Genomic DNA, 22,753 nt, shown 5'->3' on the forward strand with positions numbered 1-22,753 from the left:
ACTTGGAGCCATTTCAAATAATTGCTCTACTATACGAATCCGGTTTACTACTCAGAGTCATCCGGATTAGTGTCAAAGTTCGCATCGACGTAACCCTTTACGACGAACTCCTTTTCACCTCCATAATCGAGAAAATTCCTTAGTCCACTAGATAGTAAGGATAAGTTCGACCGCTGTCATGTGATCCATTCCCGGATCACTATTGTACCCCTTAACCAACTCATGGCAAGGCACACTCCATGTGCGGTACACAGCATAGCATACTGTAGAGCCTATGTCTGAAGCATAGGGGACGACCTTCGTCCTTTCTCTCTCTTCTGCTGTGGTCAGGTCTTGAGTCTTACTCAATACTCACACCTTGTAACACAGCCAAGAACTCCTTCTTTGTTGATCTATTTTGAACTCTTTCAAAATCATGTCAAGGTGTGCGTTCTTTGAAAGTATCATCAGGCGTCTTGATCTATCTCTATAGATCTCGATGCCCAATACGTAAGCAGCTTTATCCAGGTCTTCCTTTGAAAAACTCCTTTCAAACAACCCTTTATGCTTTCCAAAAAATTTACATCATTTCGGATCAACAATATGTCATTCACATATACTTATCAGAAATGTTGTAGCGCTCCCACTCACTTTATTGTAAATACAAGTTTCTAACAAACTTTGTATAAACTCAAAAACTTTGATCACTCCATCAAAGCGTATATTCTGACTCCGAGATGCTTGCTCTAGTCCATGGAAGGATCGCTGGAGCTAGCATACCTTTTAGCATCCTTAGGATCGACAAAACCTTTCTGATTGTATCACATACAACCTTTCCTTACGAAAACTGGTAAGGAAACTTGTTTTGACATCCATCTGCCAGATTTCATAAATGCAGCTAATGCTAACATGATTCCGACGGACTTAAGCATCGCTACGGATGAGAAAATCTCATCGTAGTCAACTCCTTGAACTTGTGGAAATACTCTTTGCCACAAGTCGAGCTTCATAGACGGTAACATTACCGTCCACGTCGTCTTCTTCTCAAAGATCTATTTATCTCGGATTTCATGGCTTCTAACCATTTGTCGGAATATGGGCCCACCATCGCTTCTCCATAGCTCGTAGGTTCATTGTTGTCTAACAACATGACTTCCAAGACAGGATCACGCATTACTCTGAAGTAGTACGCATCCTCGTCGTCCTACGAGGTTTGGTAGTGACTTGATCTGAAGTTTCATGATCACTATCATAAGCTTCCACTTCAATTGGTTTAGGTGCCACAGGAACAACTTCCTGTGCCCTGCTACACACTAGTTGAAGTGACGGTTCAATAACCTTATCAAGTCTCCACCATCCTCCCACTCAATTCTTTCGAGAGAAACTTTTCCTCGAGAAAGGACTCGTTTCTAGAAGCAATTACTTTTGCTTCCAGATCTGAAATGGGAGGTATACCCAACTGTTTTTGGGTATTATATGAAGATGCATTTATCCGCTTTGGGTTCGAGCTTATCAGCCTGAAACTTTTTCACATAAGCATCGTAGCCCCAAACCTTTAAGAAACGACAACTTAGGTTTCTCTAAACGGTGTCGTCTCAACGGAATTGCGTGGTGCCCCTTTTAAAGTGAATGCGGTTGTCTCTAATGCCTAACCCATAAACGATAGTGGTAATTCGATAAGAAACATCATGGTATGCACCATATCCAATAGGGTGCAGTTATGATGTTCGGACACACCATCACACTGTGGTGTTCCAGGTGGTATTAATTGTGAAACACTTTCCACAATGTCTTAATTGTGTGTGCCAAACTCGTAACTCAGATACTCATCTCTATGATCATATCACAGACATCTTATCCTCTTGTCACGACGATCTTCAACTTCACTCTGAAATTACTTGAACCTTTCAATAATTCAGACTTGTGTTTCATCAAGTAAATACACTCAGCATCTACTCAAACCATCTGTGAAGTAAGAACATAACGATATCCACTGCATGCCTCAGCACTCATTGGACTGCATACATCAAAATGTATTACTTCCAATAAGTTGCTCTCTTGTTCCATCTTACTGAAAACGAGGCCTTACAGTCATCTTGCCCATGTGGTATGATTTGCATGTCTCAAGTGATTCAAAATCAAGTGAGTCCAAACGATCCATCTGCATGGAGTTTCTTCATGCATATATACCAATAGACATGGTTTGCATGTCTCAATCTTTTCAAAAACGAGTGAGTCCAAAGATCCATCTACATGGAGCTTCTTCATGCGTTTTATCCCAATATGACTCAAATAGCAGTGCCACAAGTATGTGGTACTATCATTACTTTTGGCATGAACATGTGTATCACTACGATCGAGATTCATTTTATAGGTGCAAGACCATTGAAGGTATTATTCAAATAAACAGAGTAACCATTATTCTCCTTAAATGAATAACCGTATTGCGATAAACATAATCCAATCATGCTCAACGCAAACACCAAATCTCGATGGTAGAGGGAGCATGCGATGCTTGATCACATCAACCTTGGAAACACTTCCAACACATATCGTCATCTCACCTTTAGCTAGTCTCCGTTTATTCCGCAGCTTTTATTTCGAGTTACTAACACTTAACAACCGAACCAGTATCTAATACCCTGGTGCTGCTAGGAGTACTAGTAAAGTACACATTCATACAATGTATATCCAATATACTTCTATCGACCTTTGCCTGCCTTCTCATCTACCAAGTATCTAGGGTAGTACTGCTACAGTGACCGTTCCTCTCATTACAGAAGCACTTAGTCTCGGGTTTGGGTTCAACCTTGGGATTCTTCACTAGAGCAGCAAATGACTTGCTGTTTCATGAAGTATCCCTTTTGCCCTTGCCCTTCTTAAACTAGTGGTTTTACTAACCATCAACAATTGATGCTCCTTCTTGATTTCTACTTTCGCGGTGTCAAACATCGCGAATAGCTCAAGGATCATCATAACTATCCCTGATATGTTATAGTTCATCACGAAGCTCTACTAGCTTGGTGGCAGTGACTATGGAGAACCATCACTATCTCATCTGGGAGATTAACTCCTACTCGATTCAAGCGATTGTGGTACTCAGACAATCTGAGCACATGCTCAACGATTGAGCCTTTCTCCCTTAGTTTGCAGGCTTAAGAAACTTGTCAGAGGTCTCATACCTCTTGACGTGGGCACTAGTCTGAAATCCCAATTTCAGTCTTCGGAACATCTCATATGTTCTGCGACGTTTCAAAACCGTCTTTGGTGCCACAATTCTAAACCGTTAGCATTACGCACTGAACTATCACGTAGTTATCAAAACATGTATGTCAGATGTTTCGCAACATCTACAGACGACGCTGAGGTTCAGCACACCGAGCGGTGCATTAAGGACATAAGCCTTCTGTGCAGCAGTGAGGACAATCCTCAGTTTACGGACCCAGTCCGCATAATTGCTACTACCAACTTTCAACTAAATTTTCTCTAGGAACATATCTTAAATAGTAGAACTAAAGCGTATGACATAATTTGCAAAGACCTTTTGACTATGTTCATGATAATGAAGTTCATCTGATTATTGAATGAACTCCCACTCAGATAGACATCCCTCTAGTCATCTAAGTGATACATGATCCAAGTCAAACTAGGCCGTGTCCGATCATCACGTGAGACGGACTAGTCATCATCGGTGAACATCTCCATGTTGATCGTATCTACTATATGACTCATGTTCGACCTTTCGGTCTCTTGTGTTCCGAGGCCATGTCTGTACATGCTAGGCTCGTCAAGTCAACCTAAGTGTTTTGCATGTGTTCCGAGGCCATGTCTGTACATGCTAGGCTCGTCAACACCCGTTGTATTCGAACGTTAGAATCTATCACACCCGATCATCACGTGGTGCTTCGAAACAACGAACCTTCGCAATGGTGCACAGTTAGGGGGAACACTTCTCTTAAAATTTTAGTGAGGGATCATCTTACTTACTACCGTCGTTCTAAGCAAATAAGATGCATAACATGATAAACATCACATGCAATCAAATAGTGACATGATATGGCCAATATCATTTTGCTCCTTTGATCTCCATCTTCGGGGCACCATGATCATCTTTGTCACCGGCATGACACCATGATCTCCATCATTGTGTCTTCATGAAGTTGTCACGCCAACGATTACTTCTACTTCTATGGCTAACGCGCTTAGCAATAAAGTAAAGTAATTTACATGGCGTTATTCAATGACACGCAGGTCATACAAAAAATAAAGACAACTCCTATGGCTCCTGCGGGTTGTCATACTCATCGACATGCAAGTCGTGATTCCTATTACAAGAATATGATCAATCTCATACATCACATATATCATTCATCACATCTTCTGGCCATATCACATCACATAGCACATGCTGCAAAAACAAGTTAGACGTCCTCTAATTGTTGTTGCAAGTTTTTACGTGGCTTGTATAGGTTTCTAGCAAGAACGTTTCTTACCTACGTAAAACCACAACGTGATATGTCAATTTCTATTTACCCTTCATAAGGACCCTTTTCATCGAATCCGTTCCGACTAAAGTGGGAGAGACAGACACCCGCTAGCCACCTTATGCAACTAGTGCATGTCAGTCGGTGGAACCTGTCTCACGTAAGCGTACGTGTAAGGTCGGTCCGGGCCGCTTCATCCCACAATGCCGCCGAAACAAGATAAGACTAGTAGCGGCAAGAAGAATTGGCAACATCTACGCCCACAACTACTTTGTGTTCTACTCGTGCATAGAAACTACGCATAGACCTAGCTCTGATGCCACTGTTGGGGAACGTAGCAGAAATTCAAAATTTTCTACGCATCACCAAGATCAATCTATGGAGTTTACTAGCAACGAGAGGGAAGGAGTGCATCTACATACCCTTGTAGATCGCGAGCGGAAGCGTTCAAGAGAACGGGGTTGATGGAGTCGTACTCGTCGTGATCCAAATCACCGATGATCCTTGCGCCGAACGGACGGCACCTCCGCGTTCAACACACGTACGGAGCAGCGACGTCTCCTCCTTCTTGATCCAGCAAGGGGGGAGGAGAGGTTGATGGAGATCCAGCAGCACGACGGCGTGGTGGTGGAAGTAGCGGGATCCCGGCAGGGCTTCGCCAAGCGCAAGCGGGGAGGAAGAGGTGTCACGGGAGGGAGAGGGAGGCGCCAGGGCTTGTATGTTGCTGCCCTCCCTCCCCCCCACTATATATAGGGGGCGCAGCCTTGGCCCTTCCTCCAAGGAAGGGTGCGGCCAGGGAGGAGTCCTTCCCCCCCAAGGCACCTCGGAGGTGCCTTCCCCTTTTAGGACTCTCCCTTTTCCTTATCTCTTGGTGCATGGGCCTCTTGGGGCTGGTGCCCTTGGCCCATATAGGCCAAGGCGCACCCCTACAGCCCATGTGGCCCCCCGGGGCTGGTGGACCCCCTTGGTGGACCCCCGGACCCCTTTCGGCACTCCCGGTACAATACCGATAAAGTGCGAAACTTTTCCGGCGACCAAAATAAGACTTCCCATATATAAATCTTTACCTCCGGACCATTCCGGAACTCCTCGTGACGTCCGGGATCTCATCCGGGACTCCGAACAACTTTCGGGTTACCGCATACTAATATCTCTATAACCCTAGCGTCACCGAACCTTAAGTGTGTAGACCCTACGGGTTCGGGAGACACGCAGACATGACCGAGACGACTCTCCGGTCAATAACCAACAGCGGGATCTGGATACCCATGTTGGCTCCCACATGCTCCTCGATGATCTCATCGGATGAACCACGATGTCGAGGATTCAATCAATCCCGTATACAATTCCCTTTGTCTATCGGTATGTTACTTGCCCGAGATTCGATCGTCGGTATCCCTATACCTTGTTCAATCTCATTACCGACAAGTCTCTTTACTCGTTCCGTAACTCACATCATCCCGTGATCAACTCCTTGGTCACATTGTGCACATTATGATGATGTCCTACCGAGTGGGCCCAGAGATACCTCTCCGTTTACACGGAGTGACAAATCCCAGTCTCGATTCGTGCCAACCCAACAGACACTTTCGGAGATACCTGTAGTGTACCTTTATAGCCACCCAGTTACGTTGTGACGTTTGGTACACCCAAAGCATTCCTACGGTATCCGGGAGTTGCACAATCTCATGGTCTAAGGAAATGATACTTGACATTAGAAAAGCTCTGAGCAAGCGAACTACACGATCTTGTGCTAGGCTTAGGATTGGGTCTCGTCCATCACATCATTCTCCTAATGATGTGATCCCGTTATCAACGACATCCAATGTCCATGGTCAGGAAACCGTAACCATCTATTGATCAACGAGCTAGTCTCCTAGAGGCTTACTAGGGACATGGTGTTGTCTATGTATCCACACATGTATCTGAGTTTCCTATCAATACAATTCTAGCATGGATAATAAACGTTTATCATGAACAAGGAAATATAATAATAACCAATTTATTATTGCCTCTAGGGCATATTGCCAACACTAACAATGTCATCCATACAGCTCCTCAGTCGGTTGGCTATCACTTTGACGGCCACCTTATAAAGTACTGGACAGAGAGCAATCGGACGATATTGTGAAATGCTTTGGGGGTGTCGTACCTTAGGGATCAAGGTGATGGAAGTGTCGTTGAACCCCGTTGGTAGTTCACCTCCATTGAGAAAAGCCAGCACCGCCTCCGTAACTTCATGTTGCAATAACTTCCAGTGGCGCTGGAAAAAGCCTGCCGTAAACCCGTCCACCCCTGGCGCTTTGGAAGGCGCCATTTGAAATAAAGCTCTTTGGACCTCAGATGGTTCGAAAAGTTTACACAGGGACTCATTCATCTTCGGTGTGACCCGGGACGGAACATGCGATAATAACGCATCCATATCTTTGCACCCTGTGACAAATACAAAGCTTGATAGAATGCATTAATTTCATCTTTAACCTCCTCTTCACTTGCACAAACCGAACCATCTGCCCTTCTGAGATTCGCAATTCTGTTTGTTCGCTTCCGTTGCCGGGCTTGTGCTTGAAAATAACCCGTATTGAGGTCGCCTTCTCGTAGCCATGGCACTCGAGAGCGTTGCCGCATCCAAATTTCCTCCAAATGAAGAGCTTCTCGGAGTTGTTTTATGATGCCTTCTCTTCATCCGAGGGCCCTCGTCCGACAGAGCGTTGTCACAGTTTGTCTAGACGTGACTGTAGTTTGCGCACCGACCTCGACGAGCTGCCGAACTCGCGCGCTCCCCACGGCTCTAGCTGCCGCTGGAGGGCAACCAGAGAATCGGCGATGCCCTGCAGACCCGGGGATCTGACCTGTTTCTTCCACGTGTCTGCAATGAGCTGATCATAGTCCTGATGGGACTGCCAAACATTTTCATACCGGAAATGTTTGGCCCCCGTCGAACCATGCGTGTTTGTGTGATGTCTGAACTCGGTAATAATGAAACAGTGATCCGACTCCACCGCACACACATGTCGCACTCGCGTGTGTTCGAACCTTTGCCTGAATTGCTCGTTCGCAAAGGCCCTGTCCACCCTGGCTTTGACGTTTGCTTCCCCTCCCTGACGGTTGTCCCATGTGTACGCAACACCGGACCAACCTAGGTCTTGGAACTCGCATTCGTCTCTAACTTCACGGAACGCCCTCATCTGCCACTCCGCCCGAGGGGAGCGACTAAAGTGTTCATCAGGATACAGGGTTTCATTGAAGTCCCCAACACAAAGCCAGGAATCATGGGGAATGCCATGTAGGGTATGAAGGAAGCGCCAGCTATGGTGTCGTTCCGCTGCTCTTGGAGCTCCGTAAAACCCTGTGAACCGCCATCCTGTCAAGTCCGCTGATGTTTCCCGCACCATCACATCAATATGACTGGCGCTATAGTTTTTGAGCTCTACATGCACATCGTTGGACCAGAACAGACCGATGCCCCCACTGAGGCCATCACTATCAACTGCAAAACTGCCGGTAAACCCTAAAGTGAACCGCAGATCCTCCACTCTCCTTGCTCTGATCTTCGTCTCCATGACAAAAACCAGCACGGGCCCTTCTTGCTTCACCACCTTGCGAAGCTCTCGAACTGCCTCAAGGTTCCCAAGCCCCCGGCAGTTCCAGCTGATGCAACTCATAGTTCCCGGCAGGGCTGGCTTGCAGCTCCTGCCGAATTATCAGATGTCGTAGGTGTATCTCTTTTCTTCTTCGGTGCACGTTCCTCCTCTGTACCGTCCGAGGCATCATCCCCGATTGGCTGTACTGACCCGGCCGGTATGATGGCATTATTGGTAACAGCCGCAGGCTCTGGTGCGGTAGACGCAGGTAATGCCAGCGGTCTATACACCTTCTTTGGAGATCCAACCTTCCTTTTGTTTCTTCCAGTGGAATTCTTTTTCAATGGGGAGGTGACCTCAGGCATGGCATCTTTAGTAGAGCTAGACTCTGGATTTTCCTTTCTTCCTGATTTAGCATTGTTCTGATTTGTTCCGAAGCTCTCACCAGAAGAGGCCTTCTTCTTCTCATCCGAAGCGCGGAGACTGGTGGAAAAGGGTAGATCGCCATGTTCATCCCTCATCCCCGGCGTCGGGCAAACCAAATCCGAGTGGCCCAGACGACCACACGAAAAACAGAAGTTTGGAACATGTTCATATTGAATGTCATACCAATCGCGCCTGTTCCGAGCCGCTGAATCAATAAGAATCCACCTCCGTAGAGGTTTTCTGACATCAATGGTGACTCTTGTCCTCAAAAACCCTCCCACAGGATCAAACTGGACATGTTGTGCATTCGGATCTATCTGTCTAGCCACTGCCTGACCCCGTGTTTCATTGCGTAGATTGAACGGCAGGTTGAGCACCCGCGCCCACAACTGCAAGTTGTTGAACTGAAGTTCAGAAGGTTGCATACACTCGGAAAATTCCGAGAGGATGACTGCATGTTTACTGATGTGCCACGGGCTGCCATCCCAAACGCGGTCACGATCGCGCTTGTTAGCAAATTCCGCCACAAACGTGTTTTCTCCCACCAAGTTGAAACTCGAACCCTTAGGGTTACCCCAGGCAGGCCGAAGGGCATTAGAGATCGTCTGGATATGGAGTGTATGCCGGTGCAGTACCTTGCCCGCCAGCGACCACTTCGTCGGCGCCCCCTCCTCGACGTCGTCAATCACTAATGGCGTGGCTTCTTCCTCCGTCAGATAGAGTTTGCCCATCGCCTCCTCCAGCCTTGCCCTCGCCGATCGTGGCGAGAGCGAACCTTCCTTTCCTGCGCCTGCGCCGGATGAGCTCATCCCGACGCCGCCCCGATTGCGCCTCGCCGACGAGATCGGACGCGCGCCGCCGTTTCCCCTCGAAACCCTAGTTGCCTAACGAGAGGCTCCTAAGTTTTCGGAGAACAGTCGATTCATTTGACAGAATTTACTACTATCAATGAAAAGATCAGGACCGAGTCTCCTCGTTCTATTTACTTCTATCAATGAAAAGATACGTAAACTTTGCGTATTCGTGATAATAAATCATTTGATAGAATTTACTACTTTTTGAGAAATATTCTTCGAAGGTACGCCTCACAAACTAAGTTTTGACAAACTCTCGGTTTCTATAGGAATTTTTAACAGTTTTCCGCAAAAATATACTACATGCTAGGAATTTAACAGTTTTCCGCAAAAATATACTACATGCTTTTATATCAGCAGACCTCATGACCAGGGGATTCTACAGTTTGCTCAAGGTTAAACAAGGGAAGACGGATTCTAAATTTGTTCCTTGGCCCGAGGGGAAGCATGTAGGGCCACATGCTAGCTATGTTCTTCTTTGGTCTAATTGAATTAAGGTACATTTACAAAAAGAACCTGTAACCAAACCATATCAGACTTGATCGTATCACCCTTATCTGAAGTAATGGCCTTTGGAGACCAAATAAAGGCAGGGAGCAAATGGTCCCGTGACGACATGATATCATCCCATCCCGTGGTCCACCAACAGATTAATAATTTTATTTTATTGCCAGAAGTGGATCCAAATAATTTTGGACATTGTTTACCGGCCCCTCTCTGTCTCAGAAAACATGACATTATGCAGAGAGCATTTTTGGTAGTACATTGGTAGTATGTCATTTAGGAGTAGGCGACAATGACCTATTGAAAAAGTGGTGAGCGGATGAACCAAGTGTTTCAATATACAAAAAAAAAGTGTCTCAATATATGTGAATCTATGTATACTAGTAAGCGTGCACGTGCAACGCACGTAGATAGATTTCGTGAAATTTTTGAAAATTCATACAAAGTGCATTTCTTAACTCATACAAATAATTTGATTATCATTCTTCATGATCAACATTCTTGTTGAAAAAAACATCGCACATCTTTGCGTTAATTATATAATCTCTTATCTAAATGCACACTTTCTCAATGCATAGCGCCTAAATGATTATAATCCCCTGTAAATGAATTTCAGTATTCAAACAAAATATACAGGTGGGCTTCGGCCCATTGCAGTATGTGTCAAATATACAACCGTTTGAATTTTTGTTAATCATATTGTTATAGTATAATCTAATCAGAAATTAGAATCACCTTGTTGGAAAATGGATTATTTAAAAGGTTAATCACCATTCTCCATACACACATACAAGAACCATTCAATAAAGATCCATTTATGTATCAAGAATAATAAAGAACTATTACTATGAGAAAATCAAGTGTCTTTCACAGAAGTGATAAGATGCCAGGTGAGAAAATCAAGTACAACATTTATATATCTCCAGCCAATTGAAGATATAATGTCATGCAAACCAAACCATGCCTTCGCTCTTTACAACAAGAATTCCTGCCAAGCAAAGCAGAGAAGTGCAGAATAAGGAATTTTGTTTATAGAACTATCCTCCAATTCCTAAAACACATATAAAAGTCATGCATAACACACTTTACATTTTCAGTGTTGGCACTGCAAAAAAAGCATATCATGATTTCCTGTATACTTTCTTGGCGCATATATACGGAACTCCTAACCCAAACTTACCCAAGAAACTGTAGGTTCTTATCAACATACTCTCTTGGCGCATAGACACGGAACTCCTAACCCAAACTTACCCAAGAAATTGTAGGTTCTTATCAACAAAATTCCATCAGACTATCACAACGGACAAATGAGGAATTTTTTTACTTGAGAACCTCACATCGACCATCCGACATGTCCCAATTTTGTGAAAAATAGCAGATCATCAACAAGCTCACACATCATTATTCATCAAGCTCCAAACTCTGAATGCGAGGGGAGCTCACAGTACATGTTTTCCCCGCTTGTTTTCCAACCGGCCAGTCGGCTGATGGTACCAAACCAACTGCAATACATAATAAGACTTGTTGGTTGATGCAACCAAACCAACTACAATACATCCTAAGCCAAGTCGGTTGGTACACCATAAATCGGCTGCAACTCCAAATAAGAAAATGTTCATACAGAAAAAGACAGCAATGAACTTGAGATCTTGCATGCACCTTGTCAATCTCCTCCCTATATACTTTCTTGAGATCTTGCTTACAAAATTAAGGTACCTGGGAGAAAGATATGACAAAATTCCTGAAATTCTCATAACATTTGTACTGTGAATGACAACAGAAAAAAGAAAAGAAGATCTGAATAACAGTAATTGGAAGGATAGAACAACATTTGCTTTAAATAAAATTAGCTAGTTGAGGCTGCAAGAACAACATAGAAGCTAGCATTGCTCTAGCAACTACTAAAGTACATTTTAGGCAAGCACGCCTGACCAGCTACAGACCATTTAATCGCTAGTGCTAAAAGAGATAACTCAGAAACGCAAACCTGCACGTCTCCTTGTGTTCTTAGCTATTTGTGTACCTGCCCTTTGTCCGGATGGTCTTCTTCATGTTGCACGGGCCACCGCACTCGGGGCTTGCTAGCACGTTTGCCATTAGCTGCTGATCCTCCTAAACCACATCTCCAACCATTATAAAAGAACAAAATGATTTAAGCTCGACGAAAATATGAATTGGTTTGTTAAAAATTATGTGAAAATGCACATCCACCAAATCATGAAGAAAGTGAAAGGCGATTGAAAATGCAAAGACTCAGTATCATACATCAATTCAACATGAGTACACAAGCATAGTTCATATGATGGACATGAGAATAACTATACACAGACTCCAACTTCTAATTTTGAACTAAAACGCCAAATTGGAATGTATGAACGGAACGGGAATTCCAGCTGAAACCTTCAGAATTTAGAATGTGCCAGTTGGGTGTAGGAAGAGCTAAAACAATTGATATATCCAACAGAAAGTATTGATTGGCATCTTTCATGCTTTCTAATTATTTTTCTTGCCCTGTCCATGGGTGTGCTGATTGGGCAAATCATACCGTACAAGAATCCAATACAGGCCAACGTCCATGGGAGTACTAAATTAGCTTGTAGAAATTCAGAGAAACAGGTGTTGAAGAAGCTAGCTCACGGGAAAGCATGCCGCTTGGTGGCGAGGGCCTCGACATGGCGGCGGCGGTGGTCAAGCAGAGGAGTGGAGGGCGGAGCGGCAGCCCGCACTCACGTCCATGGGTATTTCTTGTGCTTGAAGACCATGTTGCCTCATCAAGTTTACACACTCATGGCAAAGAAGCATCTGTATGACATTTATATCTCAAACCTGCACAAGAAAAATTAATATGCAAATTTCTGCCATATTTCTTTGCTGGGTTCTAAATCTGACATGGTACCATACAGGAATAGTAGGAAATAAGTTAGAGAACACTAATAGCTTAAGAGTACATATAGCTTGCACATGCATGGAATCACACTCAGCATCAAGGAATAAGATAGCACATAACTGCATGACGAACAGATCAGCCATGCCCATCTACTTCCCTCATTGCCTGCAGGAAATGTCATGTCAAATCCATTCAATGAACACATAACTGAATTGTGCAAATTCAAGTGAAGTGAAAAACACAAACTTCCAGGTTTATCAATTCACTAAGTTGGCAGGCATTATAAGTCTCACACCGCCCTAAACAATTTTCTAAGCACGTACATTGTAGCTTCAACGCATTGGACAGAAAAACAAATTACCTTCTTCGCTGAGACGCTGCATTTAAGTCTCACGCGCGACAGAAGAAAAGAACCACAGTAATTTAAGCTAAAGAGAGTGCGGGAGAGAACCTTGGAAGAAGCGGACGCCGACGTCGAGGAGCTGCTGGGACCAAGAGGAGCACTCACGCAGGTCGAGTCGTCGAGGGAGCAGACCTGCAGGGCGCCGCGGCGGATCAGCTCCAGGCATAGCGCAGCGCTGACGAAGCCCTGCCCGCCAGTCACCGTGAACCGCACGCCCTCGATCCCCTCGTTCTCGCTCAGATGCATCTCGGCTGCGGCTTAGGTGTGGGGCTAAGGGGCGGCGCGGCGGAACATAGCGACCGCAGCGGGGCTCGGCCGGCGACGCGGCGTGGCCGTGGAGGTGAAGAGGGAAATAGGGGAGAGATGGCGTCCGTCGCGTGGGGCGGCGGCAGAGGCTGGGAGGCGTCACAGCGGTGGGGAAGGAAGGCGTCGGCGTAGTCGGGGCAGTGGATAATTTGTTGGGTTCAGATGCGTTTAGCGGCGTGATGTGCGGAGGGGCAGGACGTGCGCGAGGTAGTCTGGCTGCCAGAACATTTAATCTGAAGCGTTAGTTTGTGTGGCAGACTTTGGATGTAATATGGATTGTTGGATGTAATTTAGTTTGATTGATCTAACGTCTCCGGTACTTCTGTGTACACTTCGTTGTATGGCTTTAGAGGGAGTTATGTTTGCCATTTTAATAGTAGTATAGATATAGATATAGATATAGATGCACAAGTTTAATTCCCATCGTTCGACCACCGCATTGTTGCAAACTCAAAAGAAAATCCCCGCAAAAGAAAATGTAATTTTCTCATCCTCCTATTCTTGAGTCCAGATTAGAATCCACAGTGAAAAAACGGCCACACAGGAATACAGTATTCTTTCTTGAAGTGTAAAATTTTAGACGCGGGCTGGGCTGATTCATGTCTGATCCTGTCACGGGGCGTATTTGGAAATTCGGTATTCCTGCAGGGGCTGACACGCAAAAGCGGTATCCCCTGCCTCAACGATTGGGTTTCCCTGCATTAATTTCCCGTCTGCTCCTCCTCTCTCCTCCTCTTCTTCTCCCAGCTGCGTCGTCGCCCACACGATCCACCAGCACCACCTCCACCTCCCTCTTCTCGCCGTCTCCCACCGATCCCGACCCCAGGTACGCCCCCTCCCCTGCTCTCGACCCCCCCCCCCCCCCCCACCCCCTGTCCCGTGCCGAAGCTCGCTCGCCTCGCCTCGCCTCGCGCCGCGGGCGGCCAATCGCCCCCCACCGCGCGCGGGGAGACTAGCTAGGTTCGTCCCGCCACGCTGTTACGGGTGTCGAATCCGAGATCGAGATCGAGATCTGCCCCCAATGCCTAGATCTGGGTCTAGGGGCCTGGCGGAGGCCCCGAGTCTCGGTTGTCGCGCCTGAATTTGGAGCTGCGGGAGCGATTGGCAGACAGCTTCCTGTATTTGTTTTGTCGCTGGGATCGGGGTGATCTGCGTTGTCTGGAGAAACGCGGATCGGTTTGATTCTGATGGCGCGCTTCGTGATGCTCTCCGCAGGTTGCTCTTCGTTGGGTTCAGCATGGGTCTGGTGAAGGAGGGCGCCGACATGGAGGAGGGAACCCTGGAGATCGGCATAGGTGAGTAATTGAACACGTCTCGTTTAGTGTCTCCTTATACTTTAGCTTTGTGTGCCCATCAGTGGTTGTGTTGCGCCATTGCCTGTTGTCTCCGGGTAACTGCCATTGCAGCCCGTCAGCACTTGCATTGTCGCGCCAGCTTTGGATAGGAAGTTTGAGATGCTGACTTCGATATATGTAATGAGCTTAGGCTACAAGATAAGGGACCATTTGATATAACAGAGCTTTTGCTGGAAATCCGTAGTGTCCCAATAGAGAGGGATCTAATCAAATTGTAGATGGAGTTTGCTTTTTGTAGCTTTGCAGTTTATTTTTTAACTGTGCGACAGTATGTTCCTTCAGGTCTTGCACTATGCGAATTCTTTTAGCTTAACGTTCTAATGTTAACCTTTTGGAAGCTTCATTCATAGCAAAAAGTGCATTCCACTAAGTACAATTCATTGTTGTCAACGGCATAGGGTCAAAGTGCACACACTAGTACTGCTGCTACATTCTTTTCATACAACCGAACAAAGACGGTGCTTACTAAACATTTACTTATGCAGAGTACAGGACAGTTTCTGGTGTGGCAGGACCTCTGGTTATCTTGGACAAAGTAAAGGTGTGTATGTTTTTCTAATTTGTGCATCTGTTAGCATATTCCCACACTTTTTACCAGATTATTCTAGTAGTTCCTTTTTCTTACTATTTCATTATTGTCATTATGGTCTATAGGGCCCAAAATACCAGGAGATTGTAAACATCCGATTGGGAGATGGCACCACCCGGCGTGGTCAAGTTCTGGAAGTTGATGGTGAAAAGGCTGTTGTGCAGGTTAATTAATATTTTCTCTTCTGCATTGTTGTGACGAAAAAAATGTTCAGTCTAGTCTGAAGTAATACCATTTTATATTCTTATTTGCTTTAGTAATATGTTTGGTTTAATTTCATTTTCGATTAAACTTTAGACTGTCGTTATCTATGTTTATCTGAACAGCTTGATTATACAGGTCTTTGAAGGTACTTCAGGAATAGACAACAAATACACAACTGTTCAGTTCACAGGCGAGGTACATGCCCATTATCCACAACTCTCTTCTTGTTTTTTTTACTGTTTAAATGCTCTCTAAAAGGAAGCTTTTGGTTGGCCACTGTTCGTATGATGAACTGATGATGAGGATATTCATTCTTGAAAATGCTAAGTCATGCTTATCCTTGAGTAAGGAGGATCACAACTGCATACCACTGGAATGGGATCATGCGGACAAACCCACATTGAACTATGAGAATGAAATTTAAAATAATATTGTCTGCCTTCTTGTTTGTATATGAATATGACAAGCTGCCACTTTTTGTTGCTTATGGTATCCTCCTTCTGTGACAGGTCCTGAAAACTCCTGTCTCGCTTGATATGCTTGGACGTATTTTTAACGGTTCTGGAAAACCTATTGATAATGGCCCCCCGATATTGCCTGAGGCCTACTTGGATATCTCCGGTAAGTGCTTTCTCAGTTCAAGGACACTGTTATTTAAGAGATTCATGGTTTATTGTATGTTCATTGTTCTTTATAGGACAAAATTAGAACTATGAATGGTGTTAAACTGTAATCATTTTTATACTTCCGATAGTTATGTATTGTTACTCATTTCAGGGAGTTCTATTAACCCAAGTGAGAGAACCTACCCAGAGGAGATGATTCAAACAGGGATATCTACAATTGATGTCATGAACTCCATTGCTCGAGGGCAAAAGATTCCTCTCTTTTCTGCTGCTGGTCTTCCTCATAATGAAATCGCTGCTCAGATTTGTCGTCAGGCTGGTCTTGTCAAGAGGCTAGAGAAAGGAAAGCATGCAGAGGTAGCCTTCTCTTTGAAAGAGACCATTTTTTCAACCGTGGCCAAATCATTGCTTGTTGATTGATCTGATTTCTTTGATGTACCAGGGTGGTGGTGAAGATGACAATTTTGCTATTGTGTTTGCTGCTATGGGAGTGAACATGGAGACAGCCCAATTCTTCAAACGTGATTTTGAAGAGAATGGTTCAATGGAGAGGGTCACCCTTTTCCTGAACTTGGTATTAACATTCTACCTGTTAACCAGACTTTTTCCTACCGCAAGTCAAAAATTGTTACTGCATATATAGCTATAATTTATATTTGATAATGTTTACTTGTCTCCTAAACAAGATTTGACTCAGTCAATGTCAAACAAAACATAATTTAACATTCTGCTCTTGTTTGTCTTTTAGGCAAATGACCCCACGATCGAACGTATCATCACCCCTCGTATTGCGCTAACAACAGCAGAATATTTGGCATATGAATGTGGGAAGCACGTTCTTGTCATCTTGACAGATATGAGTTCATATGCAGATGCACTTCGTGAGGTATTGCCCTTGATATTTCATCAACTAGAGCATGATTCCATTGAAGTGTATTTTCAAATCAGTTAGCTCTTCCTTGGAGTACTTGCCCTGATGTTTTGCCAGTGACCTGAATAATTAATGATTTTTTAAGGAAAGGATTGATAAAATTGTATAACCTTATTGCACACTAAAATGTCGTCTATCTATTTGCAAAAATTACTGCTTGAATGAACTAAAACTTGAAATTGTCTTGTACAAAATGCAGTACAAACTGAAGTAGCAGAGTTTGGTTGTGATCTGGTGTTGAAATATCTTGTTTTTGTTTGTTCATCACATCACTGCCAAACGGCCATATAGTGTTAGTGTTGAAAACAGAACCGATTGGTGAGAAGCCTGGAAGAGGGAGTTCTGGGAAGGCCTGGAAGACATGGTTAGGAGTGTACCGATTGGTGAGAAGCTCTTCATAGGAGGAGACCTCAATGACCACGTGGGTACATCTAACACAGGTTTTGAAGGGGCGCATGGGGGCTTTGGCTATGGCATCAGGAATCAAGAAGGAGAAGATGTCTTAAGCTTTGCTCTAGCCTACAACATGATTGTAGCTAACACCCTCTTTAGAAAGAGAGAATCACATCTGGTGACTTTTAGTAGTGGCCAACACTCTAGCCAGATTGATTTCATCCTCTCGAGAAGAGAAGATAGGCGTGCATGCCTAGACTGTAAGGTGATACCTGGAGAGAGTGTTGTACCCCAGCATAAGCTGGTGGTTGCTGACTTTCGCTTTCGGATTCGTGTCCAGCGGGATAAGCGTGCCAAAGTCGCTAGAACGAAGTGGTAGAAGCTCAAGGGGGAGGTAGCTCAGGTGTTCAAGGAGAGGGTCATTAAGGAGGGCCCTTGGGAGGAAGGAGGGGATGCGGACAATGTGTGGATGAAGATGGCGACTTGCATTCGTAAGGTGGCCTCGGAGGAGTTTGGAGTGTCCAGGGGTAGGAGAAGCGAAGATAAGGATACTTGGTGGTGGAATGATGATGTCCAGAAGGTGATTAAAGAGAAGAAAGATTGCTTCAGACGCCTATACCTGGATAGGAGTGCAGACAACATAGAGAAGTACAAGATGGCGAAGAAGGCCGCAAAGCGAGCTGTTGGTGAAGCAAGGGGTCGGGCATATGAGGACCTCTACCAACGGTTAGGCACGAAGGAAGGTGAAAGGGACATCTATAAGATGGCCAAGATCCGAGAGAGGAAGACGAGGGATATTGGCCAAGTCAAATGCATCAAGGACGGAGCAGGCCAACTCTTGGTGAAGGACGAGGAGATTAAGCATAGATGGCGGGAGTACTTCGACAAGCTGTTCAATGGGGAGAATGAGAGTTCTACCATTGAACTGGATGACTCCTTTGATGAGACCAGCATGCGTTTTGTGCGGCGAATCCAGGAGTCTGAGGTGAAGGAGGCTTTAAAAAGGATGAAAGGAGGCAAGGCGATGGGCCCTGATTGTATCCCCATTGAGGTGTGGAAAGGTCTCGGGGACATAGCGATAGTATGGCTAACCAAGCTTTTCAACCTCATTTTTCGGGCAAACAAGATGCCAGAAGAGTGGAGACGGAGTATATTAGTACCAATCTTCAAGAACAAGGGGGATGTTCAGAGTTGTACTAATTACCATGGAATTAAGCTGATGAGCCATACAATGAAGCTATGGGAGAGTCATTGAGCACCGCTTAAGAAGAATGACATGCGTGACCAAAAATCAGTTTGGTTTCATGCCTGGGAGGTCGACCATGGAAGCCATTTTCTTGGTACGACAACTTATGGAGAGATATAGGGAGCAAAAGAAGGACTTGCATATGGTGTTCATTGACTTGGAGAAGGCCTATGATAAGATACCGCGGAATGTCATGTGGTGGGCCTTGGAGAAACACAAAGTCCCAGCAAAGTACATTACCCTCATTAAGGACATGTACGATAATGTTGTGACAAGTGTTCGAACAAGTGATGTCGACACCGATGACTTCCCGATTAAGATAGGACTGCATCAGGGGTTAGCTTTGAGCCCTTATCTTTTTGCATTGGTGATGGATGAGGTCACAAGGGATATACAAGGAGATATCCCATGGTGTATGCTCTTTGCGGATGATGTGGTGCTAGTTGACGATAGTCGGACGGGGGTAAATAGGAAGTTAGAGTTATGGAGACAAACCTTGGAATCGAAAGGGTTTAGGCTTAGTAGAACTAAAACCGAGTACATGATGTGCGGTTTCAGTACTACTAGGTGTGAGGAGGAGGAGGTTGGCCTTGATGGCCAGGTGGTACCTCGGAAGGACACCTTTCGGTATTTGGGGTCAATGTTGCAGGAGGATGGGGGTATTGATGAAGATGTGAACCATCGAATCAAAGCCGGATGGATGAAGTGGCGCCAAGCTTCTGGCATTCTCTGTGACAAGAGAGTGCCACAAAAGCTAAAAGGCAAGTTCTACAGGACGGCGGTTCGACCCGCAATGTTGTATGGCGCGGAGTGTTGGCCGACTAAAAGGCGACATGTTCAACAGTTAGGTGTGGCGGAGATGCGTATGTTGAGATGGATGTGTGGCCACACGAGGAAGGATCGAGTCCGGAATGATGATATACGAGATAGAGTTGGGGTAGCACCAATTGAGGAGAAGCTTGTCCAACATCGTCTGAGATGGTTTGGGCATATTCAGCGCAGGCCTCCAGAAGCTCCAGTGCACAGTGGACGGCTAAAGCGTGCGGAGAATGTCAAGAGAGGGCGGGGTAGACCGAATTTGACATGGGAGGAGTCCGTTAAGAGAGACCTGAAGGATTGGAGTATCACCAAAGAGCTAGCTATGGACAGGGGTGCGTGGAAGCTTGCTATCCATGTGCCAGAGCCATGAGTTGGTTGCGAGATCTTATGGGTTTCACCTCTAGCCTACCCCAACTTGTTTGGGACTAAAGGCTTTGTTGTTGTTGTTGAAAACAGAACCTTGACATTTTTATTAGCTTCTAACAGTGTTTTGTAGTTTTCTCTATCCAGTAAGCTGTAAGATTTCCACCTTGGTAGTATTGCATTTCGGAGTATATGTAGTAACTTTTATGCTCAACTGTAATAATTTTGCACTTGCTGCCATAACAAGTCAGTAACCCACTTCTTCTTATGTGTAGGTATCAGCAGCCCGAGAAGAGGTGCCAGGTAGGCGTGGTTATCCTGGATATATGTATACTGATCTGGCAACCATTTATGAGCGTGCTGGGCGTATTGAGGGAAGAACAGGCTCCATTACCCAAATACCCATTCTAACTATGCCTAATGATGGTAAGTAGTGAATTGCTTGCTCTGTATTCCTTACAGTTATATAGCACCTGCAATTGTGTTATGAACATGCTATAAACTTGACGTGCAATAGATTAAAATCAGCATGTTGTCTGTCAGTGTTTGACCATTTTGCTTAGTCCTGAGTGTGATACAATCTAGCATGTGCACCAGTCTAGCAAGAGTATCTGAACACTCTTGTTTGGCGGACTAACATCAACTGCAAATCTGATTGCATTTAGGCCAATTATTACTGCACATTCCGTTTTATTGACCATTTTACATAAGAATGCAATGACCATGGAGTGTTCTTTTCCCTCCAAACAGATATCACACATCCAACTCCTGATCTCACGGGGTACATTACTGAAGGACAGATATACATTGACAGACAGCTCCATAACAGACAGGTACTTTCACTGTTCTTTTACTTCTGGAATACAGCTCTTTATCATTTAGAACCTGTAGTAGTTTCTTTTCCTTCTTAATATTTTTCTCAATGTTTTACATGATCATGGTATTGTTTCAGATATACCCACCCATCAATGTCCTTCCATCACTCTCTCGGTTGATGAAGGTGAGACCGCTTACCGATCGAGCTTTACAAAACTGGGTCCATTACTTTAAGATGCTATCAAGATTTCATACCGAAATTTAGTTCTAAGAACTGTCAATAATTCTTTGCAGAGTGCTATTGGTGAGGGTATGACCCGTCGAGACCATTCAGATGTGTCTAATCAGGTACTTACTTGAACGCTCTATATTTGGTTCCCTTTCTAGCCAATTGTAACATACAGTGGAATCACACATCCTGCTTTCTGTTCAGCTTTATGCCAACTATGCTATTGGAAAGGATGTCCAGGCCATGAAAGCAGTCGTGGGAGAGGAGGCTCTCTCTTCTGAAGATCTGGTCCGTAACTGCTCACTAGCCAACTAAGTAACCAGCCCATGGGCTCATGGTCTTTTTAGAAATCAAAGAATCTAATGTATTGTTGTTTTGCTTGTGCAGCTTTATCTAGAGTTCCTTGACAAATTTGAGAGGAAATTTGTAGCACAGGGAGCATACGATACTCGGAACATCTTCCAGTCACTTGACCTAGCATGGACATTGCTCCGCATCTTCCCTCGCGAGCTTCTCCATCGTATCCCTGCGAAGACCTTGGACGCGTTCTACAGCAGAGACGCTGCCCACTGATCTTTGTTGGGAGATCCAATGTTTTCTCAAGTGCAGATTGAATAAATTGAGCAGTTCAAACTTCTGGCCTTTTTACTGTAGTAATTATATAGTCAGATCCCATTCTTTTTGAAGCAGCGAGCATATGTTATCTGTAGATTTCTTTGGTCACGGCGTCTTCTGTAATATTATTGTCTTGTGTAATATCATCTCCTGTATTGTTGAACCAACGCACATGAGCTGTTTTTTGGTTTCACTTCCCGGAACTGTTAGCAAGAGCATTCTAGGCCAAGATGCTCGAACACGCTGGTTGTATCTACTTTTGTGTATGAATAAAGATGGGGCAATAAACTGTGCTGGACTGCACGTGCTGGTGTACATCGTCAACTACACGGGTTCTGTCTGTAACCTCTAGCTTGTAATTATTTTCTCTTGGTACTTCTTTACTTTTCTGAGAAGAGGAGCCTTGCCTTTTTTTTTTGTGGGTAAGAGGAGCCTTGGCGTTGGCGCAGTGGTAAATCTGCTGCCTTGTGACCATGTCACGGACTCATGGGTTCAAGTCCTGAAAAACAGCCTCTTAAAATGTAAGGAATGGCTGCGTACAATAGACCCAAAGTGGTTGGAGCCTGCACAAGCGGGAGCTACATGCACTGGGCTGTCTTTGCTTTACTTTTTTGAAACTTTAATTATTTTCTCTTCCTATTTCTTTACTTTTCTGAAACTTGAAACGCACAGTAACTTGATTGCCGTGTGCATGAGAAAGTTGCAGTGGAGACTATTTTACCAGGGGTTGCAAGTTGCGCCGAACTAAGCGTAGAGAAAGAGCAAAGTGTAGTCATTTTGGTTTGCCTCATCTTTTTAACGTCGCTCGTTTCATTGACTTTGAATGATCGCTTTTGAACGGTTGTTCAAACTTGGTTTGGTACTGGGATATGCTTAAATTTCATTAGTGCCTTTCTGTTAACTTTGTAGAGTACTTGGTTTTGTAGCTGCACAATAGATTCTTTCGACCGAGTGTTATATGTGGAATTTTGAAGTAGAAAGAAAATGGGGGGAGCAGAGTCACTTATGACTGCCTAGTGGGCGGCTCCTGAGAGGCTGAGCCATAAGCAAATCGAAATTAAGAATTTGGATGCCGTTGATCTTGGACATATTTAATTAAACTACTACCGGCGGCCTGTGTCGGTGGATCACGTGCATGGT

At 44.7% G+C, this 22,753-nt stretch overlaps 2 protein-coding genes across 2 annotated transcripts; one reads left to right on the forward strand and one right to left on the reverse strand.

Moving 5' to 3' along the window:
* Positions 1-7,177: 7,177 nt before the first annotated feature.
* On the reverse strand, positions 7,178-8,128 carry LOC141027281 (uncharacterized). The gene has a single exon (XM_073504271.1). The coding sequence runs from the start codon at positions 8,126-8,128 to the stop codon at positions 7,178-7,180; it is 951 nt and encodes a 316-aa protein (XP_073360372.1).
* Positions 8,129-14,042: 5,914 nt separating this feature from the next.
* LOC109775652 (V-type proton ATPase subunit B 1) lies at positions 14,043-21,916 on the forward strand. The gene is made up of 15 exons (XM_045230691.2): positions 14,043-14,253; positions 14,643-14,722; positions 15,268-15,323; positions 15,437-15,535; positions 15,711-15,770; positions 16,085-16,196; positions 16,353-16,558; positions 16,644-16,775; positions 16,950-17,087; positions 20,229-20,379; positions 20,704-20,786; positions 20,906-20,953; positions 21,064-21,117; positions 21,203-21,286; positions 21,386-21,916. Exons 2-15 carry the CDS (start codon positions 14,665-14,667, stop codon positions 21,569-21,571), a joined length of 1,467 nt encoding a protein of 488 aa, XP_045086626.2. The 5' UTR covers positions 14,043-14,253; positions 14,643-14,664; the 3' UTR covers positions 21,572-21,916.
* Positions 21,917-22,753: the final 837 nt, after the last annotated feature.

This window comes from Aegilops tauschii, chromosome 7, assembly GCF_002575655.3.
Source record: "Aegilops tauschii subsp. strangulata cultivar AL8/78 chromosome 7, Aet v6.0, whole genome shotgun sequence".
NCBI lineage: Eukaryota > Viridiplantae > Streptophyta > Magnoliopsida > Poales > Poaceae > Aegilops > Aegilops tauschii.